At 30.6% G+C, this 22,155-nt stretch overlaps 1 protein-coding gene across 2 annotated transcripts; it reads left to right on the top strand.

Annotated features, from left to right (window-relative positions):
- Positions 1–7,398: 7,398 nt before the first annotated feature.
- LOC126745086 (uncharacterized) lies at positions 7,399–21,410 on the top strand. Of its 2 annotated transcripts, none has more exons than XM_050452780.1 (10): positions 7,399–7,654; positions 7,812–7,964; positions 12,340–12,444; positions 12,511–13,009; positions 13,064–13,228; positions 14,479–14,525; positions 14,580–14,699; positions 14,760–14,921; positions 14,971–15,132; positions 20,911–21,410. In XM_050452780.1, exons 1-10 carry the CDS (start codon positions 7,493–7,495, stop codon positions 21,220–21,222), a joined length of 1,887 nt encoding a protein of 628 aa, XP_050308737.1. In that variant the 5' UTR covers positions 7,399–7,492; the 3' UTR covers positions 21,223–21,410. The 2 variants fall into 2 exon arrangements, with proteins under 2 accessions (XP_050308737.1, XP_050308736.1); XM_050452779.1 differs by having other exon boundaries at positions 14,464–14,525.
- Positions 21,411–22,155: the final 745 nt, after the last annotated feature.

Genomic DNA, 22,155 nt, shown 5'->3' with positions numbered 1-22,155 from the left:
GCGACTGTAGTTGTTGAGCTTTTGTCAATTGTGAAAAATCCGCAAAATGATAACGTCTTTTTCGATAACTTTTTTTCATCCTACAAGCTCTTATCTCTTTTGAAAACCAAAGGCTATTTTGCCACAGGAGCGATTCGCGAAAACAGAACCAGTCATTTTCCTTTGGTTAATAATAAAGTCATTTAAAAAAATTCCCAATTTGACGAATCCACGCAAATTTCATTGGTAAAATGGAACGATAATTCTATTGTCAAGGTAATTAATACCCATTATCATGTAGAATTTGTCAATTCTGCTAAAAGCTATAATAGAAAATCAAAAAAAGAAGTGTCAATCCCACAACCAGCTGTAATTTCAAGATATAATAAATACATTGGAGGAGTAGATTTGCATGATAATGGCGTGGCAAATTATAGAATCGGTGTGATGGGTAAGAAATGGTGGTGGCCACTATTTAAAAATACAAAAGACAGTACTCTTGTCAATTCCTGGAAACTCTACAACACAGTGAATCACAATAAAATGTCACAACTGAATTTTAAATCATTCATCGCCGTACGCTTATTAAAAACAAAGAACTTTGTCGCTAAACCACTGCTATTAGAACCACCCAGTGAAGTGAGGGTTGATCACTCTGGACATGTAATCAGTAGGACTGACTCCCGACGGAGATGTCGTGTATGTAGAAGTCGAACAATTTATATTTGTGAGCGTTGCACTATTTATTTACACGCTGACTGTTTTCGGCAAAATTACTTAACACTATAGGCCGTTGATGCGTTTACGCAACACCACTTATTTCAGAAACTAGCAGATTTATTTCTTTTTTGATTTCACATATGCGTTTCTGTAATGTGTTTTCATAATTAAAATATATAATTTAAAAATTTGAAGTTTTATTTTTATCCTTGGTCGTAAATAGATTAAGGCCTTTTAAAAGTTGTATGTTTAGGTCTTATAGTTTTATTTTTTGACATTATCCGATACTTATTTAAATGAGTCTATGAAAATAAATATTTGAGTATTGAGTACATGGCAAGTTTCCAAAGCATCTACATCTAAATAATGTTGACAAACCGTCTTCGTTAGTTTAACTTAGACCTGATTACTTCTACTAAGAGATCAAGGGTTTCCTTACGGTCTTCTAAGACAGAATAGTAAGAATACAAAATTATGAGAAACACTGTCGTCTAGTTGAAGTCCAAGATAGATGCAGAAAATGTACTACAGTGATGAGTCGAGAGAATATTTCATCATCGCAGGTTCATCAAAATGCTAAAATTATTTACCAATAACTGATTCTCAAAAATTATACAAGTATGCTTAACAGGTTTTCAAGTACACGGGCTACAAGCAGTTTTGGAAACACAATTATGCTATACTGAAATCGACCGATAAAAAACGAATAAAAACTGGTCTTATTTTCGATATCCTTGAAGCAGATCTAGCAATTGAACAAAGTCACAACAATTCCACCGGGATACCAAATAATTACCTGCAAAAGCTAAGAAAATGCAAAAACAAAAAATAATAATACTAATATATAAGCATTAACATATACAGAATAGAAACCACCTCCTGTAACTTATAACAAAATCAATGAAAAACGGGAAAAACCGATCTGAACCTCAAGACCAAAGACAAAAAATTGAGTAACATAGATATAAAAATAGGATGAGGTATCTATTAAGATAATCTATTATCCCTCTTGCTCTTCTGTAAAACCTTGATACACCTTCTACTTCATCTTCTGTACATTACCATCCCAAGCTTGTCTCAAAATCGGATGAGAAACAAATGGAACAAATCCTACAGATCAAACAGTTTAAGAATGATGGAGTTAACCGTTCTAAAAAGAAAAACTAGTACGGTTACAAGGAATACACCAAAAAAATCAGTGCTCAGCACTAAAGACAATATTACTCCTTAGCTGTACTCACCATCCAGTTTAGCTAGGGCATAATGATATGGACCAAGCAGAATTAAGAAAATTGGCTACGAAAACAAGAAAATTAATTTAATTAACATATACGGGATCCTGTATCCAAGATCAGACTGGAAGGACGATGGACGAGGAATGTTAAGTATTTAACAAGTATGTATTTACAATTGAAAAGAGACAAAACTTTAATCTCGTTTACACAGTTAAGTTGGAAATGGTTGACGTCCGCGCACGTAAAAAGCGCAATAAAGGCAACATTCTACTACTCCGATGATATTAGTAACATCGGAAACTATTGCCCTATTAGCTTGCTGCTACATCTATATAAAATATATACAAAAATTATTACAAATGGTGTTGCAAAAAAAACTAGACCTTTACCAACCCGCCAAACAAGCAGGATTTCGTAGCATTCGATGTTTATTAACCATTAATTAAATAAAGCTAGATAGAGGAGTTCGACAAGGCGGCAAGATATCACCAAAACCAGTCTTTCTTTCACTATCTATAATCTATATATCTTTCACTGTCTGACTGACAGTGAAAGATATATTTAACAAAATGGATTAAAAAAAGACAGGCATAAAAATCGATGGATCATAACTAAGTCACTTACGCTTCATGAACGATATTGTTCTCATCTCCAGAAGATCCAGATAAACTAAAGGAAATTATGCAAAAATTTAATAAAACATCAAGAAAAATAGAATGATAAGATCTATTTTTTACCCAATGTTACCCAATCACATTAAATTATCTAGTGAGGAGATTAAAAGCATTTAACGAATACCTGGGTGACATCATTAAACATAACGCAAAAAGTAAAATAATCCTAGGCCGTTTTTGAAAAAATAAAGTAAATTCCAGGCAATCCAGGTATTCCGAGATTCTTACATCCAGGAGGGAACCACATAAGGCTGATGAAGAAGTTTTATTTAATTATCCAGATCACTATCCTATATTTAGTTTACTTTAGTTAGTACAAAATTTTTTTATTTTTCTCGTTTTTGTAATATATCATTATAACATTTTTCCTGTTGTCGTTTTTTTACATATAAATATTTAATAAAGCTTTTACGAACTAGATTTAAAAAAAATATATTTACAAGTAAATTTTACATCCTTAGACCTAATTTATTATTTATTTTATTAATGTTTATCTTCAATATGTTTCGCTATATTGTGATAATTAATTGTTTCTTTTTTTGATACCTGTTGCACCATTTGTTTCTTGTTTGGCAAGTACCTTTTAACATTAGTGCGATATTTATAGTTTTCCGCATTTTGTTTTATGAAAATTTTTAAAAAACATCATCCTTTTAAATCTGGAATACTAAGAAAGAGATTTAAAAAAAATAACAAAAATATTTATTTTTGTAATTATTAAGTTAAAATAAAAAAAATTAAACATATTTTTTTTAAATTTTATTCAATTGGAAAATGGAATCTAGAAACCTATTCGGCAACTATTTTTCAAAACTTTTTGCTTAATAATTTATTACTATATCAAGTACAAAGTAAATGGATCATACGGCCTAATTCTGTCTTAGTTCAGAAATAGATCCTATTTAAAGTAAACAGGTAAATATAATATTACACTACTAAAATCTGGTTACTTCACGTTTTATCGATAGAAAACCGTTACTATACAAGTCCAAACTCATCAAGTTCACGACCTTTAACCGAGAAAAAAGACATCGGATCTCCACGAGCAGATGATAGCTGATTGAAAAGGCTCAAAAAGGTAAAAAAGGTGTCCCTCAAGGGGGCGAAAATCCGTTATGGGTGGCTGCTGGGTACACGGAGCACATGTCCCATAATAACGTGACCGCATGGGTACGATATGGTATCGTATAGTCCTTTCAATGCATCATACCAGAAATGCAGGTCCCTGTTCTCCCGGCCGACGACGACGGGACGCGATCACCTGTCCACATTTTCAGCTGTTCCGAGGGGATAACCATTTTTTGGTTTGAAAACATTTTAATTTGATTTATGCCGTGTAAGTAAAAATAATAGGTCAATGTACACCGCTTTAGTCATCAGGTCCCTATAACGTAAAAAATAAAGTGATTATTTTTTTTATTAAAAATATGCATATTATACATATAAGTATGTAGGTACGTATAAGTTGGCTTTAACAAATGAAATTTATTTAAAAGAACTATTTTTATAGAAAACTTTTTGATTCTCATCCTCCTTATTCTTCATAACTTGTGAAATTGTAATATCAAAATATGTTTCCTCTATGTTGCGCACAATGAAAACAAGCATTATTCTTTCAGGTACTGGATCTTTTGTACTTTTGACTGGTTTAAACCCTTGCTCTGCCTTTATCTAGCTTTAATCCAATGGATTATATGGATTATATTACATGTCTGTACTTGCAAATAAACTCGCCAGCTATGAAGGTTCGCTGTGTCAACAGTAGGTGGTGACAGGTTCGTCTTAATCTTTCCTCCACACTGTGTAAATTTCTCCAAGTCAGAAATATCATTTTTCCTACCCTTTCGATATCTTGTGTTCATAGATCTTAATCTCGCAAGTCAGTTATTGCAATTTTTCTAGATTTGTATACTGCAGAAGTTGTATTAATCCACTAAAAGCTTGAATAAGGATAAATGTGGTAAAGCATCAGTATACCTAAAATCAGTCAGGAAATAATACTACTATTCTTACTCCACGACTTGATTTCAAAAATCTAATTTAGGAATTTTCTTTAGCCGTTGCAGTAAATAATACCAGTGAATCGATGTCTTTGCTAATGAGAGTTGTGCGCCGATTTGTCGATAGAGCTTTTTATTATAAAAACAATCTGCATCCTCAAAAGCCTGTTTGAAAAATACCTTACATCTTTAAGTTTTTTTGAAAAAAATTGATTATTGGGTCTATTGATCTTAGACATAAAGTTCTTCGACACAATTCTTGTGCCTTCATTTACCTTGTTTACACACAACCGTTAGCGCGTTAGCAAAATGCGAATTAAGATAAAACGCATGTGTAGACACCGGTAAACCGTTTTAGCATTCCTAATTCGCATTATTTTAAACTGTTTAAAATATGAGGATGATCTCGCTTTAATGTGCATTAAGATTTCGTGTATACGGGAGAAGATCAAAGTCGGCATTAATTTTCAGTGCTTCCAACTAACAAAAATTTGAAAGCCGAGACGGAGAGAGAAAAATCACTTTGATTTTGTCGTCGTGTATGTTCTCTTATTAGATATATTTTTATTCAGCCTCTTCAACCTAAGTAATTTATCAATTAATGATTTAGGTTGGTAATACAGCAGCTGCATTTTGCGCAAGTGCATTTTTTGGCGATATCAACGATTTCGTGCCAACAATTTCTGCATCGTAGGGGTAATCCATCAAAAACAACCAACGTTCTTGAATATGGATATTATTTTTCAGAGATTTCACTTAATTTAGGTAACAAGGTATATGTATCACTTACATTCGAACTTAATTTTTGTGTATAACTTGCGTCATTGACACTTTAATCATATATAAAGCATTTACTCATTATGAAGTACAAAAAATTAACGTCCTCATGTTAAAACTCGCAACTATACTAATAAACTAATAAATAAAATAAACTAATCAACCGATGATAAAGCACATGACACGACATTAACACATCACCAAATGCGAACAATCTCATTTTGAGTAAACTGTCATTGCACGCCAAGGCATGGTTTGACTTTCAAACTAGACTTAAGTGTATATAAGTAACGGCTGTGTAATATATGTAGTGTAATATAACGAACGGCTAAGTTTATATACCTTATCAGTTTTCAGCAATGTCACACATTCATTATGTGAAATAAAATTAATTTATTTTTTCCTGGGAAATTCGAATTACATTGAGCGCATAATGAATATTTGTTTTAACGCTTAGATCATTGTAGTCTAGCAACAGCGCACTGATAAGACAATGGATCTCACAACGTTGCCAAGTGAGCAGACATTCCAGAACTACGATAGAAATGCGCATAACGTCGTCTTAAATTAACGGTCATTATACTCGCGAGGCTCGTGCGTACTTCCACTACGATGTTGCCAGTTTTGAACAACTTGACTCATTATGTTAAATAATTTTTGTTGTGTTAAACAATTATTTTCAATTAATTTCAAAATATTTAACTTTTAACAATTATTTAATCTACTTGTAATAAGATGAAAATGACCTCAATGTCTAGAAATAAAATTATATCTTATTGCAAATGCCTGTAATATTTTAAGGATGTTCAAAAATCTTGAAAATTTCAATTTTTTTTTTAAAGAAATACTTATCCTAAGATATTAAAATTAAAAGAAAAATTAGTTGAAATACTTGAAATACGTGGAATATTATTCTAAAGCCCAGGAATGAAACAAGATTTTATTCAAAATGCCTGGAATAACATAAGAATGCACGGAAAATCTAGAATATGTTAAAATTTAATTCAAAAATTTAAAAATTCTGACCTTAAAAACTAAGAAAAGCTTATTAACATTAGAATTAAAAGATCAATTTTTCGAATTAATAATAATTTCCAGAAATTGTCGAAGATTATTTTGGCTCCAAACGGGTTTATTATTTTTGTTAAAAATACTGAGTTTGTATAAATGTAATATCGGTCCATATAACATTAATAATAAATTTAAATTATATTTTACTTTTCTTTCTTCATTCGTTAAAACCATAATAGTTTATATTATTAGTAAAATAAATGTCAGTTTATACAAGAATACTAACAGAACATAAAAATATTTAAAGCACGTGATATTTATTACAGTTTATATATTGTCACACCAGATCACACTGATTTTAAAAATATAAAAATCCAATATAGTGTCCATAAGAACAGACAGAGTTGATGATAGTTGGCATAAGACAAAAGGTCATATTAGAAAAATTAACTAAAAATCTAAAATTAGAATACCATCATGTTGCACGAAAAAAATGGCAAAATCGCAAATTATTTTAACTTCGGATAAGACATAAGCTTAGAAAAAAATACAACCGATTTTTTTAAATTTCGGATTTTTTCGAATATGTACGGAAAAATTCTCGACCTTGCTGCAATTTAACCGTATCTTCGTATCTCTTATAAATTCTGAGATCTCGGAAATGGATGGGTCGGGTTTAAAAAACAGGTATAGATGTTTTATGATGTAATATTTTGATTTACTAGCATTTTAATTTACAGAAATTACTTTCAAATCAAAATTACCCACCTCTTAAATAATACATAACCAAAGTGGCTTTAAGCTTGTAAAGGATTTTTGATAAATGATGATTTGATATCATCCATTAAATCGAGGAAAAATTAATTATTAGATTTCTGCATTTAATAACTCTTTGGATAGTCCCGGTAAAATTCACTTTAAATATTATAAATAATTGTTAATTTAGACATGTGCTATTGTTAACGTTTTTTTGAAATAAATATCTTATTTGCGGTACACAAATACCATCGCTAAATACAACTCTGAAGCATAAAACCGATATATTCTGCTGGCAGAATAATAAATAATATTTTTTACAAGATATTTTAGCTTAATTATGTCTAAGATCCCTCAATCAAGGGTCACGTTTAAAGAAAATTTTAACATTGTTATAAAGTGTCCGTGTTCAGGAAGTGGACATTTAGTAAGAAGAAATGAGAGGCCTGTATTGGCTAATATACAAGGGGAAGCTATTAGAAATCAGCATTTGTCAGTACAGGTAAGTCCGTTTGTAACACACGTAACTTGTATCTGTTTAAAAAAAAACACTTATTGATGTATTGCAGTTGAAAAAAATTAATTAATTAAATTTTAGTATGAAGCCAATTGATACTTTTCTACTTTTATAAATAACGTTTTGTGTTGTTTTTTTTTAGAACCATGCCACCAGAAGAAAATCAGACTCATGCTACTCAAAAATAAGTCCCTCGGCGAATGTCTGCTTCTTACAAAGAGCTGAATCTACAATCTCCCTATCCTCTACTCGAAAAATTCCAACCATAAAAGAACCTACAAAAACAGCTATACCAGTAAGAGCTTTTTCTATTTTATGTTCTATTATCGTAACTTTTATATAAATCAGTTATCAACTACTGGAGGAATTAGTATTATTAGAGGCAGCTGCCCGTAAAGATTATTGCCTATTACATGTTGAATATCCTGTTGTATGAAATATCCATGAGATGTGGATTTATTACAATAAACAAAAACAAATGCCGTACTTTAAAGTTAAATTGGAGTATAGATAAAAAGAATATTGCAGTCCTAATATTAACAAAGGCTCATTTTCAAACATTTTTGGCAATAGAAAAACAGACCTATAATTATTCATAATTACTGAAAATATTATTATATTCAAAGTAATTTGTTATTCTAGTTTTTAAATGCAAAGATTCTATTTTTTTGCACTAAGACTAGAGCATTTACAACCAAATGATTTACACTTATGCAAAAAATTTCGAAATTCGGCATATAAAATAAACCTGGATTAAATATTCAATTCCACTTTTACCGAAACTGGTGATAACTTTCTTGATTTCAATGGAAGACCAGAATTAATACCTTAATTATTAATACTAATAATAATAAGCTTTTTTCTCTTTTTCCTTTGGTTTTTGGCTGTCCTATCCCGAAGATGCCAAGAAGTAGAAACTACGACCAAGTTTTAAGAGGCCCCTTTTATTAGAATTCAGTTTCAACCCATGAATAAAACCATATTTACCCGCCTCAATTTTATTGGATCTGGCAAAAGAAAGCTGTATCTGAATTGACAGTCATAGCTGAATTATAAGCATCTATCTATGTATGTTCTATTATGTATCTATCACTATTTATATTACGAAAGCAGTCAAAAAAATAAAGTACCCAAAGCTGGATTTAAGCCTATTAACTGTGACCGAGTACGATCTGTCATCCATATAACTGCGAACAAGTTACCTAATTTTCAATTTAAAACCATAGTAGAAAAATCTTGAGCATGGTTCACGGAATTGAAGGCGCTGCTAAAGTCCATCAACACCAACATGCAACTAATCCGCAGCGTAAAGAATGTCTCCTTAAACCGCACTATGGATGTCCTAAATTCGCGTCTCTCAATTCCTGCTTTGCAAAACTTTCATGTTTGCTGTATTTATTGTCGTCAACAAAAAAGAAAAGCTCCATCCCAGTCCTTAAGATCGTTCAAAAAAAAAACAGAAAAAAGTATGGGACCGAGGATTAAGCTTTGAGGCATTCTATGAAAAGTCTGGTTAAGTTAGACCCGAAAATACGTCTCAATAAAGTACGAAAAATCTAGTCCAAGCCATAATCTTGGAGTTTTTCGAGCAGTAGATTCTAGAATCCGTGGTCAAAAGCCTTAGTAAAATGGCAGAAGAGTACACTTAAGTACTTTTAGCTTTAAATCCAGAAACTATGGTTTCATGAAACCATAGTTTCTGGATTTTAGAAGTTCTAAGATTAAGAAGATTTTAGTTTCTGGTTTTTTTAGAAGTAAATATTTTGGCTCCAAAACCAAATTGTTTGTCATAAAAAATTTGCTTACTTTCAAAGTGATTTACTACTTGGTCTTGCAGCAAGCAAGGATTCATAGATAATTGGTAGGTAATAAAAAATACATAGAAAATGATCGATAGGAAATGCTGTTTATATCTTCCAATGAATGTTGCTTATTAATGGACGTGAAATCGGCCATTTTAAAAGCATGATCCTACACACCCTGCTTTAGGAACAGATTAATTTAATCGATGGAATTATTAGAGTGTTATTCAATCAACAATATTCTCGGTACTCTTCTGGAACGAAACCAGTTTTATTAAGAGTCCTAAATAATATATTTATTTATATATTTACTACCAAAAATATTAATAATAAAAAAAATTGGCAACAATCTATTACTTAACTGTCTAGAGACTTAACTAAGCGCATGCATAAAGCATGTACTTAAAAATGTTATATAATCTAATACAATTAATAATAAATTTCCAAAGTAAAAACCGTGTCTTATATACAGGGTGCTACAGAATAAGATGCTAATCTTTAAGGGTGTAAATCTTTACGTTATTTTAAGAAGAAAAGTTTAAATAAAGATATGTCCTAAGCCCCTTAACTTTTGACCTATAGGATGATAAAATCTTTAAAAAAAATCATTTTTCATCCTTTAATAACTTTCTATATATCTTTATGAATTTTAACACATACCCTCTGAGTATTTTACCCTCTAGTAACAGCAATTTTTTTGATATATGAGATTTTTTAAAGTTTAACCAGTGGCATCCCTACGGAACATCCCTAGGAACGTAGAAAAAAATTTTTTTTAATATTAAGTACGCCACTGCTTTTCCGTAAAATCAAAACTATTTCTATAATCCCTATATATGTATTTAATAAACGTTAAATTTTTTAATTTAATTTATTCAAGAAAAATATATATATGTACATAATATCAAAATATAATATAAATATTTTAACACTATCCCTACAATTTTAACTGTACACGCACCTAGGTACCACGCACCTATATTGTGCATGTTTGTGCAAATAAATCATTATCTACTCAAATAAATGTAAGGACCTTTATTTTAATTCCTTTTACTCTAACAAAAAAAAATGTGCTTTGTGTTTAATGCTAAAATATTTGTGTTAATTTAATTAATGTTACTTTAATGCACAAGCATTATGTTAGCATTAAATTAGAAGAACAATAGGTGAGCAAAAATGAAAATAGCTTAGATGAGCCATTGAAAGTAGCCAGCACCACACTTTAACACTCTGTAGTTTTTTAACTCTCTGTAGTTCAAAAGTCAGGAAATTTAGGACAAAACTTTATTTGAACTCTTCTTTTAGCATTAGCATTTTATTATCTAGCACCCTGTATATGGACTATAATTAAAATTTTTTTTAAAAATGTTGACAGATAAAATATCTAAGACAGATATATATAATTTTTGTCAGTATGAAATAGTTAGAAAGTTTAAGGCGTGTAAAGGCATTATAAATGTCATTTTTATATTCAAATTGTCAAGACTTTAAAGATATTTAAAGTTACTGAATATAATGGCAACTTCAGATAATTCATGACGTCATATGTAAACACCAATTTTTGATTCTTTAATTGATGATTTTGAGAGCAAATTTTCATTTCTTTAGTCCAGCTGTAATTCCTGTTTTTGATAATTTTAATTTTGTCCGAATTACAAACCTATCCACATAAATTTCACAAATACATGTCAGATCGTTGTTTGGTTTATTATTATTTAAATATAAAAGAGGTTGCTGTTAATTTAAAATTGTACGTTAGAGAATTTTTATTAATTTTAATTCAGTAGTGTAATGTTAATAAGAATATCCCCGAAAATCAATGTGGGTTTCGAAAGGATCTAAGCACAGGCCTTGTCTTGGTTACCACTGCTGATGACATAATAGCAGCAATTGATAACAAATTTTCAACAACATTTTTGAATTTCTTGAAAGTTTTTGATGCTATTAATCATGACCTTTTAAGAGCAAAATTTGCAGATGACACTCAAATTTATTTCCATCCTGATTATATCTTTATTAATTAATCAAGATATTAATTTTTGTAATCAATTAGCCTCAGCGTACAATCTTAAACTCAACCCTGTTAAATCAAATATTATGATTTTTAGCCCTAATAATGATGTTCTTAAAGTTAATTTAAATTTTGTACTGGATTACATTATTCTTTCTTAAGTGGATTGCGACAAGAATTTAGGTTTAATTTTGGACACTGAGCTGAGATTTCACGAATATGTTAAGGTGTTAATTCAAAAGTCGTTTTTACCCCTAAGAATTCTATATAATAGCCATATTTTAAATTTTTAGTAGGAAAGTTAAAATTTTTATATACCATCTTTGTAAATTTAAGGAATAAAGGATTTTTTTTTAAATTTGTAAGATTTTTCTTCTAGAAAACTGCCTAAAAGTTTAAATATTGAGTGTTTAAATATTCTAAACTATAACAATAAATAAATACATCACCTAAGTGGTCTTCCCTTTATAAACTGTAAATAACTAAAAATTTAAAAAAGCATAGCATTTAGTTAAAAAATACCTAATTTATTGTGAATAAATACTCTTTTCTAATAAATTATTATATATGTTGATTTTTTTTTGATAAAACAATGTTATCGTTTATGGTAGTCTTGTATACTAATGGGATATAAGAAAATAGAATTCGAAATTTTCAATTACGCGAGAAATACTGAGTAATCCAAGTAAAATAGATAAAAGAAGCAAAACAGGAACCTAAAACAAAATAAAATGTTACCATTTTACCAAAAAGCGTTATACTTCAATACCAGATTTATATTTTATTTATTAATTATTCAAAAGCATTAGATAATTCACCAAAAAAAAATACAAATCCAATAAAACTCAATATTTTAGCAATACTCTAGAACTCAAAGGCATTTGCCTACCAGATCCTCCTCCATAAGCTCCTATGATAGCGTCTATAATCAGCATCAGAATAGTCATGCTAAAATTGCAACTGTAAGTAAAATATAATTCTCAGAAATGTTTTTCCTGAAATTTATATACATATCTAATTATTATAAGGAAACATCAACTATAAAAAGAAAGCAAGTTGCGAATTGTTGTTCGACCACTAGTAACATACCAATAGCTGCGTCTACATTTTTACAATCAGCAAAACAATCTGCTAGTTCAGAAACATCTTTAGTACGAACAAACAACAGATGTCCCGCTGGAACGAATCACGAAGCAAGAAATTTAACTTCTCAGCCCAGTGGAGTTAGTTCAGGATCTGCATTACGAGCAGGATCCATAAATTCTACTGTAGAAAAGACATTAAAGCCCTGTTGTTCTTCAGAAGCATCTGCTGTTTCTCAAAGAGGCTGTAGCTCCACTAGTCAAAAAAGAAATGGAACGTTGCCACCTCAACATTTCGTTACTTTAACTCAAGATAGTTTAAATCCCACTGCGTACTCAGAAATAGATTCTTTAGTAGTAGGAAAAGTGACCATGGTCAGGAATAGTTCTTTTATACCTGTTGATATTACCCCAAATTTTGTTGATGGGAAGAAATATTTTAAGGGTGAGTTGAAAGCCTTGATTTTTGCAGCCATATGATTGATTTATTTATCCATAGCTATTGATCAAGGAAAATGTGCTTCAACAAAAACGGTATCTGTGGTACCCCCAATTGATGTAGTATTTCCAGTCAGAAGAAGTAACATTATATCTGACAGTTTTAGTGAAAACGATGGAACTAGGAGACCTGCCGTTAAAATGTCACTTAGAGCACAAAATAAGAGTAAGTGTGACTTAGTTGAGAACTTCAGAAGTAGTTATAATTTAGTTACTGATTTAAGTTGTGCAAGTTTTTTTACTGATGCACCTAATGAATGCTCACATATTTTATTGCTCGGATATTGAACAGATAAAAAGTACATTAAACATAAATATATTTACAAATATTTGGAAGCTGTTGAGTATAAAATATTCTTATATTAATACCCAGTAAACGCCATAAGAATAAAATCATCTAAAATCTTAGTATATTCTTTACAGGCACTATACCGGGTGTCTTAGGAAAGTGGTTCACCCCTATAACTTTTTTAATTTTCAAGTTAAAAAAATGAAATTTGATACATGGGTATAGCATCTAAATTGGGATTGGCTGGCTTATTCATTTGTTTTCTGTTACTTCCGGTTTAAACGGAAATGAGCCTAACTTTCTTATTTTAAATGGGACCCCCCAACTTCTTTAACATATTTTGATAGGAAAGTACAATCTAAGAAAAATGACACCCGATGTGTCAATTTTTGATATCTAATCTTTAAATTATTTAGTTTTTTTAAATTTGAATCTAGAGTATTATGAATAATTTAAAATCGTTCATTTTACGTCAAGTAGTCCCAGAAAAATATAATTAACTGTCTTTTGTTTTTTACAGCTTTCCTAGATGCGACTAAAGTTTAAAAAATCGTATTTTCGTATTTACTCAATTTTTTCAAATAGATCTAGGGTAGCTCGTTACCATAGTTAAAAAATGTATTTTTTTGTATGAGACAATCGATAGTGCGGGTCCAATTCATCGTTAATCTTGTATTTTTAATAAATGCTACGCAAATGCTACTAAGTGCTAAAAAGTCGCTACAAAATCTATTTAAAACGGAAAAAAATATTATATTAATTCACAGCAATCTTTGGGTTTCTTAATTGGGAAAAATTAGGTAGGTATGCAGCGCTAAACTGTTTCTTTGAAAATTCTTGTTAGAATAACGAATCGTCAACCAATTTGGGTGCTACACCCTTGTACCAAATTTTATTTTTTTAACTTAAAAATTAAAAAAGTTATAGGGGCGAACCACTTTCCTAAGACACCAGGTATAATTTAATATTTTTAAATTAATATTTAAATATATTTAAGGTTAAACCTTATCGGATATCTTTTTATTTATTCTTCTTTTATGATTTGTTTAATGTACTCCTATATACTTTTTGGTAAACAAAAATAGTAGTAGTAGTATTGTCAATATTTTTAGTTAATTTTTTTCCAGAAAACCAAGCAGTATTTCCGCTTCTATACTCTCCTCAATACATAGAGGTATTTATATGAAAATTAAATTATTTTAGGAATAACCTTGAAAATAATTTTTAGGACATAATTGCCTATAGTGACTCCAATAAGTTTAGGTTTCTAATACAAAAGAATATGATGGAAGCCTACATGCATAAGAGACAACGTAATGTGGTTGCTAACTGGTTGCTTCAACTGTGTGTAAATATCCTTCAAATGTAGTTTATATTTCAAAAATACACACGAGCTTTGATCTTTTAGGATTTCGCAGTGCCTCAATTTTCCCCAATTTACTACATGTCAGTCAGACTGTTCGATTACTCGATTATACGTTTAAAAATTAGAAGCAACTATTATCAACTGGTTGCTGCTGCGTCATTTTGGATTGCCGTAAAATATCTACATCAAGACAAAATACTAAAGGTAACAATTTTAGTAAGAAAAATAACAATATTTAATAATATATTTAAAGGTTTCAAAATTACAAGCATTTTGCAAAGGGCATTGCACTAAAGGTGAAATTTATTCTATGGAGAAGAAGATTTTAGGAGCAGCGTGTTTCTGTTTAAACATGGCCGACCCTTTGGACTTTTTGTATTATTTTTTGAAAATGGCAAACTTGGAGACTGTAGAGGTAAGAAATTTTTTCCTATATCTTTATTTTTTCTTCATTAATATAATTATTATTAAATAGAATACTATATATATAAGACTTTCAACTGAATTTTCTTTTAATGTAGACCTTCACCTTTTAACACTGATGGTTTGTATTACTATTCATATTCTCCTTTGCCATTCTATCATCTTTTTCTGGTCTATTCACCTTTTTACTCTTCTTAAGATGCCTTTTTGAGCACAACAGATCATCTGTGATCTGTTGTGATCTATGTCTTCTGTGACTAAGTTGCAGAACGCTAGAAATCATAAGAAAACCTTGTGGTGAACGGAAGAAAAATTCCCAAAGGCATTTAATCTGCTGTCTAATGGTGTTAATATTTGTTTTTAACATAGTAAATTTGTAAGAAATTATGATGTAAAATTGTGTGCTAAAATTAATTAGTTTATTCAGGTAAAATACTTTATTTTAATAAATGTTCAAAATGTACGCCACTTATTGGCATGAGGACCTTAAGTCCCATTTTTAAATGTCTCACGAATATCAGCAAGGATTTATCCGCTAGTACTACTATGTTTTTGAGCAATTTTTTAAATCACACAAATAATAAAAAGCTTAATGGATTTAAGTCTGGGACCCGTGCGGGCCATTTAATTGCACTTACTCCGTCAATCCACGTCTCTGGAAAGCATTTATTAGGCCTAGTATTTAAATATAAAGTAATATAACAACCAAGAAAGAACTCTCCTCTTAAAAATTACAAAAAAAAACTGATCCTAATATCTCATTTAATACAATTTTACCATTATTATATCTCAGTCTACTTAAAGTAAGTTTAAATTCGATTAAAACAAATAATAAGATCAAACTAAGTAAGAAACAGTTAAACCCACAAAAATAAAAAATAGGTTATAAACAAAAACACCAGTGTATCTTGCAGATAAAAGTTCGGCAATCAAATTCTTAGAACAAAACTCCGACAAAAATGGAAGGCCACATAAAGCTATATTAGAAAATTTATACAAACACAAGTTAACGGTATAAAATATGAAATGCCGCCTATAAATCGAATATCTTGATGATTACCTAAATTATGAATAATGGCTTCGATACATATAAATAAAAGAGCCTTAAATAAAGCATGAATGGATAATAAACTGTTTATTACCATAGATTTGTACCTATAAATCGCATCTATTTCTATTTTTGTAATAAGGAGGAAAATGAAAAAATTTAAAAAATATTAAGAAAAATTCCCTATCTGTATATATAAATTAATGTGCTTTTTTCTTTTTTTTTAATTAAAGTTATTAAGGGTGATTTGTTATAAATATAAGGCACTGTATACAGGGTGTTTTTTATATATTGCGACAAAATTCAGAAACGTGTTCTTTGGACAAAAATTCGCAAAAAAGTTCCTATAAATATAAGTCCTAAACCTTTTAGATTTTGAGCTACAGTTTATTCTATAAATAGTCTACAAATTATTTTTTTTTCGATAACACAAAATACCCCTGTAGATATTTGTCCGAGGATTGGTATGTAGAGTCTGTGTATCCAGAGCCATTTACCAACATACTTTTAACATTTTTATGTTCTCCACTGGCGTGTGTGCGGATTTTCCGCTAAATACTTTTATAAAGAAAAATGGTATGCCACTAGTTCTTGTATTAAAAAATATTTTTAAATTTCCCGTTTTATTTGCAACATTTTTGATTCCTTGGACTTTGTCCGTTTGATGCACGGTTTTCGCACAAAAAATTAAAAACTATGGACATATTGCTCAGATTTGATTAGACTTTCTTTATTCTAGTAGTTATTCGTTTTTTTAGTTTATTGCAATTTTAATAATAAATAATAAAATTTTAATTAATTAATTAAGTACAAAAGCCAATGCTTCTACAATCTTTAATTTAAAATACAAGTTTTTAAGTGATAAAAAAATATTTCATTTTTTATTATTTATTTAGGTAATATTATTATTTTTACAAAAGTTGTTCGAAGTGTGCTCCTCCAACATCAATACAAGCATCTAATCAACGTCGCATTGATTGGCAGACACGTTCAAAAATTCCTGGTGTCTGCCGAATTATGTCACAAGACGTTATAATGCGATTACGCAATTCCTCCACATTATCAATTGGATTTCTATAAACCAGTGATTTAAGGTGGCCCCACAAAAAAAAATCCAGCGGATTTATGTCGGGAGACCGTGGGGGCCAAGGGTAAATACTTCCCCGACCTATCCAACGATTTGGATACGTAATATCCAAATACTGCCGAGCCACTAAACTAAAATGGGCTGGAGCACCTTCATGTAAAAAAAACATTTGCTGTTTCAGCTAAATGCATCGTCTAGCATCGCTGGTAATTTATTTTCAAGAAATTCTTGATACACTTGTCCAGTCAACCTTGCTGGTAAAAAAAATGGGCCGATGAGAAATCATCGTCAATTTTCAATAACGCCGACCCATACATTAAGTGAAAACTGGTGCTGATGATAGTTTTCTACCACAGCATAATGCCATATGTGGTTATTGTGGAAGTTCATTATTGCATCCCTGGAGAAATTAGCCTCATCGGTGAAAAGTATTTTTTTTATAAACGGTGCATCTTGTCTTATACCTTCTTGCATCCAACGACACAAAGCCGTTCTTTTTGGAAAATTGCCTGGCAAAAGTGCCTGCACCCGCTGAATATGATACGGGTATAAAAGGTTTCTTTTAAGAATATTCCAAACTGTAAAGTTACTAATGTGTACCGTCTGAACAATTTTCCTAGTGCTTGTGGTGGCATCTTCCTCGAATTCATTGAGCACCTGTTCTTCAATTTGAGGAGTAACTGTTCGGGGATGTCCGTTTTCAGCGGTGAGTTTTTTAAAGCTGCCGGTTTCACTTAGACGTTGCTGTAAACGTGAAGTGATGAGGAATAACACGATTTATTTAACAATATATTTATTTATAGAGATAGAAAACACAAATTTCTGTGAAACTCTGGTACCTCCATGTTATTGGAGGAGGTAGTTTCATTACTAGTACGTCATCCTTTGGTACTTCATATTTTTTAGGTATTTGAGGAAATATGAATTTTTCCCCCTTTTGACGCAAATAAGACACAGAAAATTCGTCATCTCTAATAGATTCTACTAGCGCAACGTCATGCATTATTTTTTTTTTGTACAAAACTTAATCAAAACATAGTCGCCAATATTTATGTCACTATTTGTATTAAATTCGTCGGCTGCATAATTTTTTTCTTCCTCTTCTATGAGTTCGTCTAATGTCATATTTTCAATGTCGCTTTCTTCTTGGTAAGGACTCGGCCACTTTTGACACGTCTTTTTTTTTCTTTTGTGACATTTCTTTTTCCCTAATACTATCTAAATATTCGGCGCTAGTTAAAACAGCACAACTGGAATTAACTTTTCTCCTTCGCTTTATTACACTTTAGCAAAATATTCTCGAATTAAGTGGACGAAGACGGTTGTGGCTCAACATTATTATCTTGAAATGTTTTAGTGTCATTAGTGTCGTTTGTTGTTTCTTTTTCAATTATTTTCTGTTCGCTATTGTTTACATTGTTCGCTACAACCTCATCATTTTCCTTTTCTTGGTTTAATTCAAACACATTTAATGGATTGGGGTTTTGAACACTTTCATTGTATTTTTGCAATTTAATTTTATTAAGACGTCCGACTGGATATTTTTCCCTAGAGCAAGGATATATGCCAGTTGATTCAAACGACTTTTTTATTATAGCCTCTGTAATACCTTCATTCCATAACTCGTAGATCAAATCAGCAAATTCGCTTTTGGTGAGACATCTCTGATTTAATCTCTGTCACTCTGTAAGCTTTTGGTTCCATTTTAGCTTCAGAGGTCCAAAGCAACACGTATCCAACGGTTGCAAAATATCTGTAGCATGAAGTGGTAATTTAAACAATGTGATATTATTTTGTATGGCAAGTTCAATGGTTCCCCTATCCAGATGTGAGACGTGACCATCCATTATAAGTAACAGCGGCCTTTCGGAAACCATTGAACAAAATTTGGAAAACCAACTATTAAAGACCGCAGTTGTCATTCAGGCTTTATCAGAGACAGCATAGCAGGTTCCTTCCAAATCGTTTGATCCCTTCGATGTGCTCCACAGGTTTTGTCCTTGACATATAATTAATGGCGGTAATAATACGCCGCTAGCATAAATGTACGCCATGGTTGTAATATTTTCTTTACCAGATCCTTCTATGCTTCTATGAATTTTTTGGCCCAATGCTGCAACTCCTATTATTCTACCTGGATCCATATTAAACCCTGTTTCATCCAAGTTAAATATGTGTGCAGGCTTGTATTGCAAACCAAGTTGTTGGATTGTTTCACCCAGGCGATCATAGAAGAAATATATTATAAAAGGGTCGCTGGTAGCTGGTAGCTGTTCCATTTTCTTCTGGGTCAGTCGATTTCTTTTACAGAACGAACGAAACCAATCGTCACCAGGTTTGCCTTCCTTAAATGTGTTTTTTATAGCATTTTCATTAACATATGTTTGCACAACTAACTGAATTTCTTATTTGACAACAGAACAACAAAAGTTTGCGCGCCGATTTTAAAAGTTTTTGTCATGAAAATTGCATTATATTACGGTAGATTAAATAATTCATGTATAAATTAATATTATCATTTGAATGAATGTGTCTTTAGGTTTTAGAATATTTAGACTTTATTACGTCCTTTTTTCGTCTCAATAAGATAATTTTTAGTGGCAAAAAATTGACTGTCTTATTTTTACCCAAAATCTTCGGTGTCTCATTTTTACACCACTTGACCCTACTTTTTACAACGATCATAGAAAAAATAAATTTTAGTGATCAGTCAAAGTAGAAAAATGTTTTTTAATTTTTTGTGCGAAAACCGTGCATCTAGCGACAAAGTCCAAGGGATCAAAAATGTTGCAAATAAAACGGGGAAGTTAAAAATATTTTTTAATACAAGAAAAACCAGTGGTGCACCATTTTTCTTTATAAAAGTATTCAGCGGAAAACCCGCACACACGCCACCGGAGACTAAATGGCTCTGGATACACAGACCCTGCATACCAATCTTTGGACAAATATCTACAGGGGTATTTAAGTTATCGAAAAAAAATCATTTTTTTGTTAAAACTGGACCACCCTGCAGTTCAAAATCTAAAAGGTTTAGGACCTATGTTTATAGGAACTTTTTTGCGAATTCTTGTCCAAAGAACAGGTTCCTGAATTTTGTCGCAATATATAAAAAACACCCTGTATATTGAATAATCTCCTAAATTTTCTTTTTATGATTATCTTCTCAAGATTCATCATTAGTTCCTATTTTTTATTTTGTCTAATCACTGGCTCTCGAAGATAATTTTGTCATTTATTAATTTTTTTTAATCCTTTTCTGTTATACCAAATATGTGTATACAAGCATAACGGTATTTATGTTTTTTCTAGCCTAAGAGTTCTTGACTTTATTTAACAAAAGAACTTTTATTATTCGATAGATTTTATGCTTTGACATTTACTTTTTTTGCTTTGACTTTTTATGTTTTTTTCTATTTGTATTGCAGCTACGATCAGTATTTATCAGAAATATAAGCATAAGATCTGTTTTCATACTTTGCAGTATACCATACTTTTCATACTATTACATAAAAGATACAAATAATTTTAGAAAACTGTTTTAGTTATTTCAGATCCTTGCTTGAAGAAAATATCTTTACAAAAACAATTTTTTACTTATATATCTGATTTTTAAAGCGAATATTCTATTTCAGTTGCTGCTATACGGAAGTGAATATATTCTACAATGTGCTACTTTATTCGAAACTTACTGTACAACTGAGTGCCGTTTCATAGCAGCATGTTCGGTGTACTTTGCTCTAACTCATTGCTGTCCTGATGTAATGGAAAGTTTATATCAGCATTTATTAAATGTCTTACGCTACAGTGTATCGCACATGGAGCAATTCATTGAGGAGGTATTGAAAAGGAATTTAAGGATAGTCATTACAGATAAATTAGCCGTCTACGAGCATTTTATGAGAGCTGAAAGGTTGTATGTTGCCAAGTTTTTTAAGAATTTGTGAGTGAACTTTAATTGATTGTTTTTTATATAAGTTTGTTGTTTTTTTGTTTATATTCACTTGTTTATGAGACTATAATGTTTTAAATATTCTGTATTTTTAATTTAAGACCTAGAAGTTAAAAGTTGAAAATATTCTCACTGATTACACATTTTTTATACATTTCCTTTAGAATACATTAATTGACTATATATTATTTTTTTATTTAGACCATAACAAGAATATAATATTTAGTTATTCTCAGGTATATTAAATCATTAAAAAATCTCAATTTTTCAAGAAACCCAACTAAAAGATGTATGCTTTTATATTGTAAAAAGCTGAATATTTTTTATGTTCATATTTATTTAGAATTAACTAAACATAATTTACTGGCATAAAAAATAAGAAATCAAAATTAATTTAGGAAAATAAAAAAACAACTGTTTCTGTGGCTATCAGCGCATTTTACAGAAACAAGCCAGGACAAAGAATAGCATGCAACCAAGCTCAAGCATAGGCATCAGTAATTTACCATGTACCAGAATTCTAGTTTTCTCTCATTCTTAACTAAATATTCTATGACGTTTTAAGTCATTTGAGTCATAAATATCTCTGCATTTTGTTTATTCTTATGTCGGGTGTTGGACATTGGTTGGCCCTCATCCTCGTTAGCAGTGTTATGGCTAATCTGCTTTTCTACATTGTTTTACCTTGATTCTAGTCTTGCATAATTGTCTCGTTTTGCAAGAGGGCAGTTTATATATAGTTCTTTCCATTTTGTCCTAATAGATGTCATGCAATTTTTATTTATTTATTTATTTATTTAGCAGTTTATTTCCCACAGGCAAAGCCCAGTTACAGGAAAATCTACAATTAATGTTTTAAAAGTGTAAACAATTATTAAATTACTATAAATTAAATAACAAAAAGAAAGAAAAATAAGGAAAACTTAAA

This window comes from Anthonomus grandis, chromosome 15 (genome assembly GCF_022605725.1).
Source record: "Anthonomus grandis grandis chromosome 15, icAntGran1.3, whole genome shotgun sequence".
Taxonomy (NCBI): Eukaryota; Metazoa; Arthropoda; class Insecta; order Coleoptera; family Curculionidae; genus Anthonomus; species Anthonomus grandis.
This window is presented reverse-complemented; position numbering and strand designations above follow the sequence as displayed.